This window comes from Anser brachyrhynchus, assembly GCF_964034855.1.
Source record: "Anser brachyrhynchus genome assembly, chromosome: 3".
Classification (NCBI taxonomy): Eukaryota; Metazoa; Chordata; class Aves; order Anseriformes; family Anatidae; genus Anser; species Anser brachyrhynchus.
In genome coordinates this window covers 48,961,143-48,977,644 of record NC_137696.1, presented here as the reverse complement: position 1 = coordinate 48,977,644, position 16,502 = coordinate 48,961,143, and the positions used below count along the sequence as shown (strand labels likewise).

The 16,502-nt window shown below is 52.9% G+C and overlaps 2 protein-coding genes across 4 annotated transcripts in view; one reads left to right on the top strand and one right to left on the bottom strand.

Moving 5' to 3' along the window:
* Positions 1 to 3,635: 3,635 nt before the first annotated feature.
* On the bottom strand, positions 3,636 to 16,236 carry DLL1 (delta like canonical Notch ligand 1). Of its 3 annotated transcripts, none has more exons than XM_080585214.1 (13): positions 16,158 to 16,236; positions 13,480 to 13,641; positions 11,323 to 11,430; positions 10,849 to 11,160; positions 10,659 to 10,719; positions 10,237 to 10,494; positions 7,777 to 7,837; positions 7,150 to 7,280; positions 6,828 to 6,997; positions 6,473 to 6,689; positions 4,955 to 5,747; positions 4,727 to 4,844; positions 3,636 to 4,340 (listed from the first exon to the last, which is right to left on the bottom strand). In XM_080585214.1, exons 3-13 carry the CDS (start codon positions 11,380 to 11,382, stop codon positions 4,335 to 4,337), a joined length of 2,187 nt encoding a protein of 728 aa, XP_080441340.1. In that variant the 5' UTR covers positions 11,383 to 11,430; positions 13,480 to 13,641; positions 16,158 to 16,236; the 3' UTR covers positions 3,636 to 4,334. The 3 variants fall into 3 exon arrangements, with proteins under 3 accessions (XP_080441340.1, XP_080441342.1, XP_080441341.1); XM_080585216.1 differs by having other exon boundaries at positions 4,727 to 4,841; XM_080585215.1 differs by lacking the exon at positions 13,480 to 13,641 and having other exon boundaries at positions 16,158 to 16,193.
* FAM120B (family with sequence similarity 120 member B) overlaps positions 11,386 to 16,502 on the top strand; it is a 61,787-nt gene continuing 56,670 nt past the window's right edge. Inside the window, exon 1 of the mRNA XM_080585220.1 lies at positions 11,386 to 12,449. The gene's annotated coding sequence lies outside the window, so the exon portion shown is untranslated. The remainder of the gene's footprint in view (positions 12,450 to 16,502) is intronic.

Below are 16,502 nucleotides of genomic sequence, written 5' to 3'. Positions count from 1 at the left end.
CCCCACATGAACGCTGCCTCAGGTGGCATCTGTCCTGGGCCAGGGGCACACAGCGCATGCCCTACACACAGCAGCATCCAGCCCCCACCAGCATGTCTGCTTGCTGCCAGCACAGGGCTCACTCATCCTCCCTCAAATGATGGATGTTTCAATTGTGAAGGGTTCTTTATTCCCTGCAAGCATCTTGAAGCGCTTTACAAAAATAGCTCGCCATCTCGCAGACAAGCAATCAGACATGCGGGGATAGGAAACAGCTTCACTCACCTTGGAGGGTATTTTAACATTCCCCACCGCCACAATATCCTCTCAGAAGTACCAGTGACCTTCTCCCTCCCAGCACAACCAGGAGGCCCCCATTTTCCTTAGGCCCTGGAAAGATTAAGTGACCCAGGTCCAAGGTTGCACAGGAAGTCTGGTGGGAGCACTGGAAATAGAAGGGGGCCCTCCTGGGTCCCTCTGCAGCGCCTTGACCACCAGACCATCCTTCCTCTCCCAAGGTCACACATCGAGCCTGTGGTGGAGCCAGGAATAGTACCCAAGTTTCCTGACGCCCAGGCCCTTCTGCACAAAGTACAAATATTAATTTAAAGCAATTTATAAACCCAGGTCTTGCAGTTAAACCTAAGACACGCTGCCTGAGCCTGACGCTTCCCGTGTCTCACTTAAAAACTCCCCACACCAAAAACTTTGTGGGATGCCACCACTTGCTTTTCAGGTAGGGGCAGAGCCTGGGTGTGCCCTCTCCAGTGAGAAGGGACACCCCTGTCCCAGGGGATGAAGCCCTGGGGAGGGACAGACCTGGCTAGAGCAGCCTCGGGCTTTCTCGCTGCGTGGGTGCGCGCCGCTGCCCCAGGGATGTGCTGCGCCAGGGGGGGCACGCTGCCACGTGCCCCCGCAGCTTGTTGGAGCCTTTCCATTATTTTTAATGGGCATTGGATCAGGCCCTGAATTCTCAGCTGTTCTGGCTAAACGGCCTCCCCAGGCCAGCTCTCCTCTCTTTTTAGACCGGGGAGGACTTTTGGACACCCTGCTGACAGGGGGGTCCTGCTGCTTTTTGGCAGCCGACCGGCCTTCTCCCTGCGCACAGGGCTGGGCAGACAGGAGCGCACAGCCACCTGCGTGACCTCCGTGCACTGCTCAAATCGTCCTTTTTTCCCCCAAAAGAACCAGGTGCTAATGATGTGGAGCAAGGATCCATCGCTCCCCACTGCACACCTCAATCTGATCACCAGGAACCCCTGCATATGCGTGCAGGTGTGGGGGACTTGGTAACTGTGCAAGAAATAAATCCTGCATGTGGCAAGAGCCCCAGCTCTGCTCAGAATAGAAGCTGGAAAAGCCATTCAGCTCATCTGCGAAGCTGTCGTTTCAGAAGGGGCTTCAGAAGAACAAGACCCTGCTCTTCTCTTTGCCCACAGTACTGTTTCCTTTATTCCCCAAACTCAGCACATCTAGCAATTCTCACACTGGGACAAACTGAGCTTTCTGAAGACGTTTTATCTTCAAGCAAAGCTGCTTAAATGCTGATGCTGTGCCTCTTCAGCAGAGCAAGGAGCTGCGTGCTTCTCTGGACCTTTACCTGACAGTACATTAAGTGGTACATTAACTGGAGACCTAATGTTATCACAGAGGCACTCAGCCATCAATGGCTTCCACTTGTTACTGCTGTTTATACAGAAGCAGCATTAAGAGGTCCCAGCTGAGACCCTGGCACTGACTGTGCAAAGTGCAGCAGATCACGAGGCAAGTCGGCCCTAAAAAATCTTAGGAAGAAGAGGAAACAGAGAAATTAAGCAATTTGCTCGAGGTTGGAAAGCAAGTCAGCAGCAGAGACAGCAATAAAACCTGCCCGAGCACAGTTGTTTGTCCAATGGGAGATTACGTTGCTCTGAGCACCCTGCTGCCATGCACACTGTCATGCCTGGGTCACCGTGTGATTTATTGACTGATTATCGGCAGGATGTTATGTGACCGTCCAGCTTGAAAATGCTGCTCAGACCATCACTCACAGGCTGCTTTTTAGTACCTCATGTCACTGTCCTTATGAAAACCTTCCCTAAAAAGACATTTGGGGTTAAATGAAGAGGATATATACCCTATTGGGTCACTTCGTGGGAAGTGAGTTGGTAGATCTCTGTAGGTACCTTCTCTCTCTACAGGTACCTTAAAGGAGGCTGTAGCGAGGTAGGGTTTGGTCTATTCTCCCATGTGCCTGGTGACAGGATGAGGGCAAATGGGCTAAAGTTGCGCCAGGGGAGGTTTAGGTTGGATATTAGGAAGAATTTCTTTACTGAAAGGGTTGTTAGGCATTGGAATGGGCTGCCCAGGGAAGTGGTGGAGTCACCGTCCCTGGAGGTCTTTAAGAGACGTTTAGATGTTGAACTTAGTGATATGGTTTAGTGGAGGACTTGTTAGTGTTAGGTCAGAGGTTGGACTCGGTGATCTTGGAGGTCTCTTCCAACCTAGATGATTCTGTGATTCTGTGATCTTGTCTAAGGATTGGCTTAGTGAGACGACCCTATAGATGGACAAGCCCCTGCAGTCAGGGTGTTTTCTACCGACCCCACACAGAAGTACAGTTCTAGTTGTTCTCACATTCCTGTACACTAAAATAAGGTGAGCACATATAGAATTTAGATACAGATCACCAGTTGCCATTATTGCTTGATTACATGTGCTATCCCATCCTTTGCATTTAGGATAGCATCCACATCCACCTCCACTGAAGTGAATGGGAGCAAACTATTTTCATCAGCTCCCAGAGGCTGTGAGAGGTGGCCCACAACAATTGGGGTGGGATTGGCTTTAATGGGTCAAAAAAGAAATTATTTCCTAGATTTTCCTTCTTTTTCTTGAGATGGAAGAACACTTTGCATGTTTCCAAAGGGTCTCTGCTAACTAACAAGCACAACCCAAAGGAGAGTTAGTTAGGGCAAACTAAACAGCCTAGGAATTTGAGGCCAAGCCAGGGGATGGGGTCACACACTGCGCCCGTATGATGATGGTAGCAGGCACCAAGGGCAGAGCTGAAACTAAAGACACAACTGGTACTTTAGGCAGATATCACAGTCAGGAGAGTTGTGGCCATCAGTCAGCTCAGTGTCCCCTTTTCCTGGGGAGGGAAGGGCCAGCCCCAGGTTGGTGTGACTGGGGGAGCTCAAGTCCCATGGGTGGGTACCAGAAGCATGCCCTGGACCAAGGACCAGGATCAAGGCATGCCCTTGGTGTCCCAAACTCCCCATGACTCCGGGCAAGTGTTTGAGGTTGCAAGAAATGAAGAGCGGAGTCAGGATAAGCCCTGTGCTTGTATTGCAACAGAGCGCATCTACGTGGCTCTTCCTTGGGAAGTGATGCCTTATGTGTTTATATATACACAACCCAACAGGACTGAGCAAACATTACTCAAGGTTTTGACAGACATTTGCCTTTGGGATAAGGGTGAGCATGACAATGGGGTCAACAGTTCAGGAAGTCAGGAGGGGAAAGAAGGGTCTACACAGAACAAGTTGTTCCCCACACTTTGTGATAGGTATCGGTCCTGCCCCATCTCCCAATGAGTCTTCAGAAACCTGTCAGATATCTGGTCGCAAGGTTCAGTCCAGTTCATCAGTTATGAAACAAACATAGGACTTCAGTTATCATTAATAATATTTATTTTGGAAAAATATTTTAAAAATGAATTTCTTCATTAACAAAACAGTAAAAAAAACTCAAATAACATTTGCACAATATTCCATAAATACATTTATATACAAAAAAATATAGTCACATAGACCCGAAGTGCCTTTGTACATATTTACCAAAAAATTTAAATTATAAAAAAATGGACATCACAAAATACTCAAGCTTTACAATTATCATGAAAATATTTTTACAGATTCAAAAAAATAACACACTTTTTCTCACCTAGTAAAAACACATTTTAGTATCAAAAAAGACAATAAAGGCAGTGTTTGTGTCTCTAATTCAAGAAAAGACTGGCTCATAAGAATCCAAAATATACACTTCAGGCAGTGCATGCTTCTTATGTAGTAATTAAGTCCATTCATTTAAATATATATAGAAAAGCAACTGACCATAGTGCAATGATAAAATTCATAAAAGGCAGTGCAACAGTAATCCTTGAACACAGACCCTTGCCTGGTGTCCATCTTGTTTCTTTATTTTGCAGTCACTTTGCTAACTTCAGTAGAGAACCAGCTCAAGCCTGAATTTAGTTTCTCAGCAGCAGTCAGTGAAGGAATCTATCTCCCATTCCTCTTTCAGCAGCATTCATTGGGGCACGTCTCCTTTGAAATTGTTTTGAACAACATCTTTGCCATATCATGTCTGTTTTACACCTGTTGGGAGAAAACACAAACATAGACCAGAAGAGGTTAATAAACAGTAAGAAGAGGACAGTAAGGCTGCAGAGGTTCAGGACTTCACCTTCATGCCAAGCAAGAACAGGCTCCGCATGAAGCATACGAAGGGGTGAGTCAGTAGACCACAACCACACTATAGCTGTACCCTTGCCTGCAAATGTCACTGTCCCTCTAACACCCACTGGACTTATCTTAATCCAGAGCAAGTTTTTACAACATCTGCAGCACCATAAACTCAAGACGGCCAGATTTCAACAGGTTCAAATCACTGTAGCCGCACAGAGAACAGCTTGGCTGCCCCGACCTGCATTAGATGGGGATCGCGCACCAAGTCTTGTCCGACTGCCAGGCGGGATACTAACCTCAGTTGCTATGATGCACTCATCTTTCTCTTCTGATATGACGTACACCGACTGGTACTTTGTGTCCTTTGAAGTGGAATATACTGAATCTGGCCGTTTTCTTTCAGAAGTATCACTACTGAAGACAAAGACAGACAACATAGGTCAGATGGCTGTTGCTTAACGCTACCTCTAAGACGCGCACCCTCCAGAGTAAAGCCACCCCCAGCACTCGAGTATGAACGATACCTTTTTAGCTGTACTGCACTTTTCTCCTCTGCCTCTGAATCATACGTTTCACACTTGGCTTCACATTTGCCATGCTCCTCTTTAACAGAGTCCTCATTCTTGAGTTCATGCACCAAATTGTAATCCACGGATGGGTATCTAACTTTGTAGCCATTTTTATCAGAGTTATCACTGTGAAAGTCTACTTTCTTATTTGTGTTTTTAATCTGAGTGGCACCAATGACACTTATGGAAATGTCCTTCTCACGCTGGCAGTTCGCCAGGTTGTTCATGGTCTCTGTTTCGCTCCTGCAGGCGTCCGGCTGGTGGTGCCTCTTCTGCACCTTAAGCCTGACGCAGACGACCACGGCGGCACACCCCAGCAGCAGCATGAGGACCAGAATAATCCCGGCACACACCGCAATCCAGGGGAACTGGCCGTTCTGGCCCTCCGTGTACTTCTCGGTGAAGTCAACAATCACCGGTCCCTGAGGCGGCTCGGGGAGCAAGAACTGGCAGTTGAGCCCGCCGTAGCCCCGAGCACACTCACACACGTAGCGGTTGCTTCTCTCGTGGCAGGTGGCCCCGTTGTGGCAAGGGTTGTGCTCGCATCTGCTCACTGGGGTGCTGCAGTTCTTCCCGTTGTATCCGGGGGGGCAGGTGCAGGAATAGTCATTGATCCCGTCCTGGCAGGTCCCTCCGTTGACACAGGGGAAGGAGGCGCAGTCGTCCACGTTGTCATCACAGTGTCTCCCAGTGAAGCCAGCCTGGCACTGGCATATGTACGAGTTCCCCAGATCAACGCACTGAGCTCCTGCGAGACATTAAGGGCACGAAGGCTGAGTGTGCTGCAGTCACACCCCCCCCGCAGTGTGCCCTGAGTGCTGCTCTCAGGGTCATCGCCACAAGCCACAGCTGAGAAAAACTTCCCTTTTGAGAGGTTAGCCCCATCTTTGCCAAGTCTGAGCAACCATAAAAGTATGTATTTTTTTTAAAGGAAGGTATTTCTTAATTGGATCTATTTTTTATTCACCATTCTATTCCCTTTTTGACATTGCACTTAGCTGGGACAATGAAGATAGTCCAGATCAGGTTCACACCACAATCTCACATTACAGAAGTAAAGCGGCACTGAATAAGGAGGACTGCATTAAAGAAAATCTTCACTACATTAGTCAAAGCAGGAAGATTACTATTGCCAGATTATAAGTAATAATAATACTTAGTATTAGTATGGCATTTCGTATCCATAGATCCCAAAGAGTGTCTATAAATCATTTAGAAGTATAATCCTCCACAGTTTTACACGTGAAGCTTCAGGCAAAGTTACCCCACCACAGTGACCCCTTAAGAAAACATTATCTGTAGCAGTGACCCATGCCACACCATTACGTTTAAGCACACTTCCTCCACCAAGTCAACCATTGACATGACATAGCCCGTGGTTTATCACTGGGCTTTATTATGAACTCCAGACCAGTAGCAAAAGCAACTGGTTGTTCTCCTTTCAGAAGGTCACCGTAGTATATTTGGCCTTACCATTAGCACAAGGGCTGGAACTGCAGTAATCAATTTTCTTTTCACAGTTGAACCCAGAATAACCCAGTGGGCAGCGGCAGCTGTATCCCCCATCAGGGTTGTCGGTGCATCGCCCACCGTTGAAGCACGGTCCATCAGCACAGGTCATGGCGCTCAGCTCGCAGTTTTTACCATAGAAGCCCGGTGGGCAGGTACAAGAATAGCTGTTCTCGAGATCCTGGGGCAAAGACACAAGAAATGTTCAAAATATTTACCTGAAGTTGCTTTGAGATCCAGAAACGGATTCTGAAAATCAGTAGAACTGACATTAACTCGCCCTTTGGGGTTTCATACTGCACAAGTGACTGAGACTTACAGTGCAACTTCCACCGTTCTTGCAAGGGTTGGCATCACATTCATTGATTTCAATCTCGCAGTTGGAGCCTGTGTACCCAGGCCGGCAAGAACAAGTGTAGCTCCCCTGACCAGTGTTCGTGCATGTGGCACCATTCTTGCACGGCTTGTGGTGGGTGCAGTAGTTCAGGTCTGTAAAACATTGGAAAAAAAAAAAAAAGAGAGAGAGAAATCTGTCAAGATACTTGTTCCTCCGCAAGGTTAGGCTAGCACAGATGAGCTAGAAATAGCAGCCTTCTTTCTGCATTTTAAGACAGATTCTCAGGCAATGTCTGAGGACTTACCCTGGTTGCAGAAAAGGCCACCCCAGCCTTCCTGGCAGTTGCACTGCCACGGCTGCTGACAGGTACCATGAAGGCAGCCTGGGTATCGGATGCACTCATCACAATATCGTCCCTGCCAACCCACTCTGCATCTGAAAAAAAAAAAAAAAAAAAAAAAAGTTGACAACAAAGTCTCGTCAGATTTAGACTTCTCACATTTGGAAACCCTATAGCAAACTCTGCAAACACACTGATGCCAGGGATCAAGTTTCCTAAAAGCCTTCAGTGATCCTTCATCTGAGAAAGTCACCGAGTCCAACTGTAGCATCAGCTTTCATCAGTCCCAGCTATTTCTTCCACTTCCTTAGACAGAGCCACAGTTGCAGGTAGTTAATTTGTTTACTCTAATAACAAACAGCTAAACCTTACACACAGCACTGTAAACTCCTTAGGTTAATATTAATGGCACTGATGTTTGACTTGTAGTTTAATACTTTGATCTGGCATCACCTGGATTTCTCGAATTACCATCTAATATGAAGAAAGGCATTTAAACTGACCCTCGAAGGACTGATGGCTTGTTTAGCACCAGAGCATTGAAGTTAAAGACAAAGAAGGGGGGGGGGGGGGGGGTAGTGGAAAACTTACTTGCATTCCCCAGGTTTGTCGCAAAAGCCATGCTGCTCGTCACATCCAGGCAAACAAATCGCTGTAAACAGACCAAGGAGGGAGAGGCATAAGCTCCAGGGCCCAACGCCCCCCTTTTCAAAGTCCCCTCCTGAGAGCACCTTGTGGGTGGGGAGCCAGCCCCTTTTGCTAGGTCCGGGCAGTTAATAGCAGCTGAGTTAATCTCTGGAGCCTGCAGGAGTATTGATCTCGCCTGGTAGCTGGGCACTTTACTTATCGCCAGGGATGAGCATTCTTCTTAATACAGTTGCACACAGACAAAAGAGGGCTCACAATTGCTGCCTTCCCCACAGCCCCTCGCCCCCCTTCCCTTCCCAGCGAGGGTCAGAAGTCCTTTTTTCCAATTCTATGCACACAGCTCCACCTCTTAATATCCCCCGAAAGTGTGTGTGTAGATAAGAGTGGACAGCTGGTGTGCAGGGTGCCAGTGCAAGACAGCTGCTCTATTGTCTATTCTCTCCCAGCAGCTGCCCCACTGCAACAATACCCCCGGCCCCGGAGCCAATGGGGCCAGTGCCGGCGGCCGGGCAGCCTATCCCTGCCCACAGCTAATCTATGGCACGCGCGTGATTTCGCTGCAAAAACTTTTTTTCTTATTCAAATAAATAAGTCTAAAGTTCTTCCTCCCTCCTCCCCCCCCTCCCCGCCCCGCTCGGAGCAGGGGCGGGTGGGTCCGGGCATGGTAAAGAGGTAAGCGGGCCAGCAGGAGGGAGGATGAGGGGAGGGAAAAAGGGACTTCTGCTCATTACTTTGCCTGGTTATGGAACTCATTAAGCAGGCACTGCAAAGTTTTAATTCAACAAAGCCAGCCGGAGACAATGGCATGCGAGGGGAAGGGGGGTGGAGGGGAGAAAGAATCAGTGCTGATAATCGGATCGCCTCAAAGTTGGAAAGAATGGAGCCGAGGGCAAGTAGACGGGAAGCAATCTGCCACTGGGAACTCGGCTTGCTAACAGGAAAACATTCTTTTTGCATGCACACATAAACACAGCTCCAGCGCCTAGCGGGTTTGCGCTGCTGCTGTGCTGTGTTTTCTGAGACGGAAAGCAGAGCAGCACGCACAACGAGTCGAGAAAGATGGACAGCGTTCTGCTTTGCTGGGGGAAGAGCGGCAGTGCACAGGCATCCAAAAGTGCTGACAGCCCCGAAAGAGCTCATTATCAAAATGCTTCCTTTTTCCCCACCCCTTGACACAACCGGGATAGGCACTTTTGATCATGGGAAAGGTTGTAGATCCTATTTAAAACGCTATCAAAGGAAATGCAAGCCCCTTTGCCTGCTGTTTATTGTGCAACATCGTACCATGAACTGCTAAAAGCATCTTAGCAGCCACTGACGGTGTGAATAATCAATCTGAGATCATTCGATAGCAGCTCAGCTGAGACCACAGTGTAGGTGGGCTTTGAACAAAATAAAGAAAACAGAGAGGCTGCTTTACAGGCTATAGCTGCTTCCTCTCAGCCCACCTGGCCCTCTGATGACTGGAGGGGAGCACTCAGTGCATCATCTGCCAGTGTACTTCAGACGTATGTGTACACACAAACAGAGAATGCCATCACACACCGCAGCAGGAGCTCTGCGTGTGTTTGCCTGTATGCCGCTATGTGTCTACAAAGGGGGGTAATCTCATAAAAACCGGTGGTACCTGACATCTCTGGCTACCTGTCCTCTCTGTGATCTACTTACTAGCCCACCTTTTCCTGCTACATCAGTACACCACATTCCTGAACAGTTTCAGGATCAGGCTCACTTTAAAACTCACGTCCCGTGTCCTGTTCTGTCAGTAGCAATGAACACAGCAATGTCACAGGAGAGCAGTGGGGAAGAAGCTGACCTGTGGCTCCAGGTGCAAAAGTCTCTGTCAGTGGCCGCGTGTGAGTACCCCAAATGAGAAATGTGCAGCCTCCAGGCCACAGGGCATATCTTGGCTCTCCCACTACTTTTTTCAAGACAAGGTGGTAAGACATCAGACAGCAACAAGCCTACCGTTAGGCCTGCCACACGGATGTTGCCGAGGCCTAACTTCCTTTCCTGGAGCCACGTACCCCATAACGATGATATCAACGTACCAAGGCTGAAGGGGTGGCTAGGTGTAAAAAGGGCTCCTGATGCATTTTAGTACATCCTCAAGCAACTGCTGAACATTCTGCCACCAGATTTGACAACTACAGTGAATGAGCAAGAGTGTGATGTTGGCACTGACATTTTATTAGCTCGAGGTGGAGCTGCCTGAGTTAACTTTCTGTGGTAAGGCTGAGGACCCCCTGTCCCCCACACCAGTAAAGCCTGCACACTGCACCGGCCCTCCACGCACTCCGGCTCGGTTCCCCCTCTCCCATGGGGCCTGATGTCAGGGAAACACCTCCCAGGGAGCCCAGGGGACACGGCCGCACCCAGCGAGACACGAAGGTGGACACTCACGCTCAGTGCAGTACTGGCCCTTCCAGCCCGGGTTGCAGACTTTCTCGCCACGCTCTCCGCAAGTGAAGTGACCGAAGGCATCGTCCCGGGGGCGGCAGAAGACGGAGCAGCCTTCTCCGTAGTAGTGCTCGTCACAGACGAAGCGGTACGAGTACTTGAGGTCAGTGCGGCCGCTGCTGTGCAGGTCCTGGGACCACTCCTCGCCCACCGCCAAGTGCCTCTGGGTGGCCAGGCGGCTGATGAGGCGCTCGGGGTTTTCTGCGTGGAGAGGAGAAGCGTGATCAGGGTGCCCGGAGCAGGCAGGGGGATGCTCACAGGGGGGTGTCTGGTGGGATGGGGACCGCGGAGACGGGGTGAGGGGGGCTGCGTGCCTCCCTGGCAGGGGGGTGGCTCTGGGGAGGGGTCTGTGGGGGGCCAGGTACCTGTGGTGAGGTCGTCGGGCGAGTCCGTGTGGAGAGCCTCGATGATGAGCGAGAAGGTGCCCTGTGGAGACAAGAGGCAGAGACAACCCGCCGCGACGGCGTGAGCACGGCTGGGGCCGGGGGGCAGCACCGCCGGCCCCCACCCCGGGGTCGCCCTCCCTGCCACCCCCCCGCGTCCCCCCTCACTTACGGGCCAGGTGAAGCCGAAGGGGAAGCGGATGGGGTTGCTGAAGGCGGGGTCGGCGCCGCCCGCCCCGTCGGGGACGCTGAAGGAGTTGGCGCCGAGCACGGGGGTGATGGCGCTGCCGTAGGTGCAGGGCGGCTCGGGGGACACGCTGGCCTGGTAGTGCTTGAGGCAGACGCGGAAGAAGGTCTTGCAGTCGCACTGCTGCAGCCCGGCGCCGCCGGGGCCGCCCCCCCGGCAGCAGTTGCGATTGCTGAGGAGCCCCTTCTTGTTGACGAACTCCTGCAGCTTCAGCTCGAACACCCCGGAGCCGGACACCTGGCGGGGACGGGGACGGGGACAGGGGCCGTCAGCCCGCGGAGCGGCCCCGTGCCCCGACGGCTGCCCCCCTGCTCTCTGCCCCCCCACCGGCCGCCGCGGGGACCCCCGAGGGGGCGTCCGGGTCCCCGTCCCCCCGTCCCCCCGTCCCCCCTCACGTACCTGGCGGCGGCAGGGCAGCACCGAGAGGAGGGCGAGCGCCAGCAGGAACCGACCTCCCATGTTGGAGGGGCAGCTCTGGTGCCCTCGCGTTCCTCCCCCTTGTCTTGTCTGCGGGGGGGAAAGGGGAAAGTGTCTCTCGGGGGAAATTAAAAGAAAGAATCACGAAGCGGCCAAAGCCGCTCGCCCCAGCGGAGCTGGAAGAGTTACTGTCACGGTCTCCTTCTTTCAGGAGCGGCTCTGACTTTTTTTTTTTCCCCCCTCTGCTGACACCTCTGGGTGTAGCCTGTCGCCGACTGACAGCTCTTTCGGATGGCAAAAATAGAAAAAAAAAAAAAAAAAAGGAAAAAAAAAGTTTACGATTGATCTGCTAAACTCTCTTTCTTTCCCAATCCACGGTGCTCCTCCTTTTCGCCAGGAAAAAAAAAAATAAAAATATCAAAACTCAAAAAAAAGCAACTTAATTCCCAACAGAGGCAGAGAAAAGGCTTGCCGAGGAAGATTTAAAAAAAAAAAAAAAAAAAAAAAAAAGAAGGAAAGAAAAAAGTCGGCGCTCTGGAAATCCCTGCCGAGGCGGCGGCGGACGAGGCGGCAGCGCGGTAGTTCCCGGTGCGGCGCGGTGCGGGAGCGGCTCTGCGCGGCTGCGCTCGCCCTGCGCACGTCGGGGCTGGGAGGCGGCGAGCGGCAGCGGCGGCTTGCGGGTCACGTCGGAGCCTTGATCCCCCCCCCTTTTTTTTTTTATTATTATTATTCTTTTCTTTTTTTTTTTTCTTTTTTTGCGAAAGAAGCGAAGCTCTCGTTCGTCGTCGTGGGCTTCCTTTTGTTTTTTAGAGGAATCCCGGCCAACTACAACAAGCTCGTGTCCCGACGGCGGCAGCAGCAGCAGCAGCAGCAGTGTCCGGGGGTGCTCCTGCGGGGGGGCAGGGGGTGCCTGCTCTGCGCCGCGGCTCGGCGGCTCTCTCCGAGGGTGAAGCGCTAAGGATCTGCCTCTCCTTGGGCGCCTGCCTCCCTTATATCCCGCCGGCCGCCTGCATGCCTAATGAGATGCAAATGAGCAGCCCCCCAATCTGGCTAGAGCTGTCACAAAGGAGCCACTTTTCCAAACCCTCCTCTCAATGGATCGCCAAATGGTCAGTGAGCTGTAAAATGTGCAACCCTCCTCCCCCTCTCCCCTCCGCGCTCACAAAACGTGCTCATTTACATTCCTGCAAATTTGGTAACCGCGAGAATCCCCCTCCTGCTCCGGGCAGAGGGCAGCACCCCCTCCGCACCGGGAGAACGAGCCCCCGGGGCCGCGGGCAGCGCCGCCGTGCCCCCCGAAAGTCGCCCGGCGACCGTGCCCCCTTCCGAGGGGCTTTAAAGGGAACGGGGGAAGGCGGGCGGCAGCGAGGGAAATCCGATCCCTTTAAACTCACACCGCATTGCCCCCGGTATAAGCGGGATAATTGGGAGCGGGGGGGGGATGCGAGCGAATCCAGCCCCGGATCGCCCTGCCCCGGGCTCCGCTCGCAGCACCCGTCCCGCCCGCACGGGCACGGGGGGCTTCAGGGGTCCGGGGGGCTCGGGGGATCCGGCGGAGCCCGCTGCCCGCCGTCCCCGGGGGGGTCCCGGGAGCGGGGCGCTGCGGGTCCCGTCCCCACGACCACCGCTGGCGGAAAGAGCTCCCCGCTCCTGCCGGGTCCTACACCCCTGTATGATTATTATCATCATCACCAGCAACCTCTCTCCCTCTCTCTCTCTCTCTTTTTTTTTTTTTTTTTTTTCCTGCTTCAGCTTAGTAAAAAGTGAGTTTGGTGTGTGTCGTTCGCGTGGCTGTCATTAAGGCCGTTTGTTATTGTGTGAGGGCTGAATCAGTTAGCTCTTTGTGCTCTCAGCTGTATGGTAATGTAGACAGCACCTGCTCCCTGCACAATGCGAGGGAGAGAAAGAGCTCCCCTCGGCGCACGCTACTGCCTCTACAACAATGTCCGCACATTTTTTAAAGAAATCCCTTCCAGCACTTCCCCCCTCCGTAAAAAAAAAAAAAAAAAAGACTTTACACACCAACCGTCACCTTATTATTTTTTTACATATCCATCAGACACTAGAACTTTTGTTTTGACCTTAAAAACATCGAAAAGGAGTTTACTGGGGCGGTGAAAGAGGAGCAGAGATGATTACCCTTTGAGCAGCTTCTTAATGACGGATGGAAGCGGGGGATAAAAGTTTGAGGGCGACTCTGGCATGTCACTCGAAGAGGGGTTTTCCACTTTGTTGGGGCCTTCTGTTAAACACCTTCGGTAGGCGCAGGCGGATTCATTAGGATGCAAGGTGTAACTGTCTCTGTAAATGTCATTTTAATTGTAACAGATCATTTCAGCACAGATTAAGCTTGTGTGCGAAAGGAGAGGATTTGGCTACAATAACCTCACTGTAGGTATGCCGTGCTAAAAGCCTTATTATGGCGACTTTATTGGGCTGAAACGTGCATTTGCATGGCAAAATGTGACTTTCATTGAAGCAGATGTCTTGATCACAAATTATCTTACAATGCGCTAGGAAAAAAAAAAAATCTTAAAGACTTCTTAAAGTAAAAGCACTGGGTAATACCAATTAAAAGAAAATCACTAATGAGTTCATTCAGCCCAGCTCTTCTTGACTGCTCCAGGACTGCGGCTGCCCACGTTCATCTGCGGGGCGTTTGCGACACCCACCCCAAACCTAGGCAGGTACTTTATCAAGCAGCCAGCCCCTCTACCTCCCTTAAACCCAGTCGGGGCCCAAGGAGCCCTCTGCACGCAGGTAGACGAGGAGAAGGCTCTTCCCCCTCCCCTCCCCGCCCCCGACCCTCCAGAGAAAGCTGAAATGTGCAGGAATGTTTGCTTTTCCCCCGCGCCCGCGGCCGGGCAGCGCCGTGCCGAGGCTCTGGGCAGGCAGAGGGGAGGATGCTCTCGTCCGGGGACCGGGGGCGAAACGGGGAAAGCGGCCCCCGAAGCGGGCAGGGGGCAGCGGGCAGCGGGCGGGCGCCTGGGCGCCGCGCACCCGGCAGCCCCGGCGGCACGAACCGTAAATTACTTTTGCCACCTAGCGTCAACATCTTTTCGAGTGGCTTCGCCGCTGCTTCGCGAACTTGCCTGCAGGGTTATCCCCAGGAAAGGGAGAGAGTGGGGAGGGAAAAAAAAAAAATGGAAAGAAAAAAGAAAAAAAAAAAGCAGATCGCCCCCCTAAGCAAGTGGACTGGGGGGGGGAACATCTCTTGAAATTTGGAGGTGACACGTCGGTGAGACGTGGTGTACCACCAGGGATCTTTTAATCAACGAGAGGTAGAAAGTTGGTCCAGTAGCATCCCCTTGCTTAAAAAAGTGGAAATAAAAAGTTACACGCGCGAGGGCTTTAACCTAGCGGAAAAAAAAAAAAAAGCCCCGAAAAAAAAAAAAACCCTTGCCCCCAAATCCTTAACAACCCCCCTTCGGTACCGGGTATTTGTTAAATTGACGTGGCACAGATTTCTCGATTACCGCTGCTGAGCGTGACTGAAAGGCGCCGTGAGAGCCGGCAGGATCCTGCCCACGGCGCTCATTCTTCTCCGGCTTAATTTATGCCACGCGATTCTGTATTGGGGAAATCAAGCAGAAAGCTCCTTTTTCTGCTTTTTTCCCCCCTCTCCCTCTCTCTTTCAGATGCCGGGCTAACGGGGAGACTGTTTAACTTAAGTGTTTCTATAGGAGGCTGTTGTAGTTTAACTCCTGCCCACCAGTAGCTGAGGCGAACAAAGGAGGGACTCGAGGTCTAACTATTCATCCATTCTCTGCACTTTAATTTTCATTGATTTTGAAGACAAGGGGAGCCCTTAGGGATTCTCGCTGAAGGGGGATGACACGCCTTTAGACGCGATCAGCCCCCTAGCCAGCCATCTGCTCCTAACCAAATGGCGCTTTTTCGCTCCCAACCGCGTGTCTCCGCACCGCGCTCCCCCCGCGATGCTGCCCGCCACCGCCGGCTCGGCCCGGCCCGGCCCGGCCCGGCTCGGTTTGGCCCGGCTTAGCCCGGCTCTGCCCTCGGGGAGCGGCTCCCAGCCCGGGGGTCCCGCCGCCGGCCCCCGCTCGATGCCCCCGCTCCCCGGCGAGGGTTTGCAAGCCGAGAGCATCCCACCGGCCGCTATTTCCAAACAAGCCAGATTATGGGAAAAGTCACTTCCAAAAGTGGGGGGGGGGTTGGGGGGGGGGGGGGGGCTGCTAATGAGGGCGAGGCGCTGAATTCACCGCCGTGCGAGCCTCCCTCGCCCGGGCCGGGGGGCCGCGGGCATATGGCGAACGGTGCGCCGCCGTACGTGTGGAGCTATGTGTAGCCGAGTGTGCATAATATTTTAATTAGCCCCCTAGCCCCTCCGGAGGCATGCGGGAGCCCCTCCGCCGCAGCCCCCCGTCAGGTGTCCCCGGGGCCGGCCGGGGAACCGGGAGCCGCGTCCCCGGCGGCCGGGGCTCGGCGCGGTGCCCGCCGTGCTGCCCATGCCCCCCCCCCACCCCCCCCCGGGGCGCTGAGCCCCTCGCCCCCGGGCCCCGACCCCCGCCCGCGGTCCCCCGGGGGCGCCGGGCCGCGCTTGCCGTGTGCGGGGAGGGGGATTACCAAGTTGCGCATGTAGGTTAGCCGAAAGTTGCAAAGGCATGTGCTGATTAGAATAAGAAAGGGCAGTCGCGTGGCTCAGCTGGCACACAGAGAGGCCAGATGATAGATAAGCAGCTCCGGGCCTTCCCTCCCTCCCCCCCCCCCCCCCCCCCAGCCCCCTTTTTCAAATCGCAAATCATCTGCTCCAGCCCTATCCTAGCCCCTCATTTTCATGACAATGGCTGTGTGTTTACCTGTGATCCTAGGACCGGCGGGGCATTCCTTTGTCTCCCGATGAGATTACCGCAGCCAGCTGCTCTCCAACCCTTCCCCGGGCAAATCCCAAAGTGGCCCCTATATGTGTTTTTCTGATGGCACACGAGGAGAAAGCGAGCCCCCCCGGGCCCCCCCCCCGCCGCCGCCCCCGCTCCCCTGCGCTACTTGTTTGTTTGGGTTTTCTCCCTGGCTCGTTTCCGACGCGATTTTGCTTGTGGGAAACTGCGAGGGATAAAATTGGCCACTCGTGTGTGTGCGAGCACGCTCCCAAAACGGGAAGGGTTGCGGTGGGCTGCACATCCCTGCTGCGGGCTGGCCGTGGG

What these genes read in the sequence shown, in the direction of transcription:
- DLL1 (XM_080585214.1), bottom strand. Translation starts at nt 11,382, where the DNA reads ATGGGAGGTCGGTTCCTGCTGGCGCTCGCCCTCCTCTCGGTGCTGCCC. An exon ending in GGGCCAGTACTGCACTGAGC is followed by an intron (nt 7,838 to 10,236) that starts GTGAGTGTCCAC and finishes GTCTGTTTACAG; the next exon opens with CGATTTGTTTGCCTGGATGT. An exon ending in TTCCAGCCCTTGTGCTAATG is followed by an intron (nt 5,748 to 6,472) that starts GTAAGGCCAAAT and finishes AATGTCTCGCAG; the next exon opens with GAGCTCAGTGCGTTGATCTG.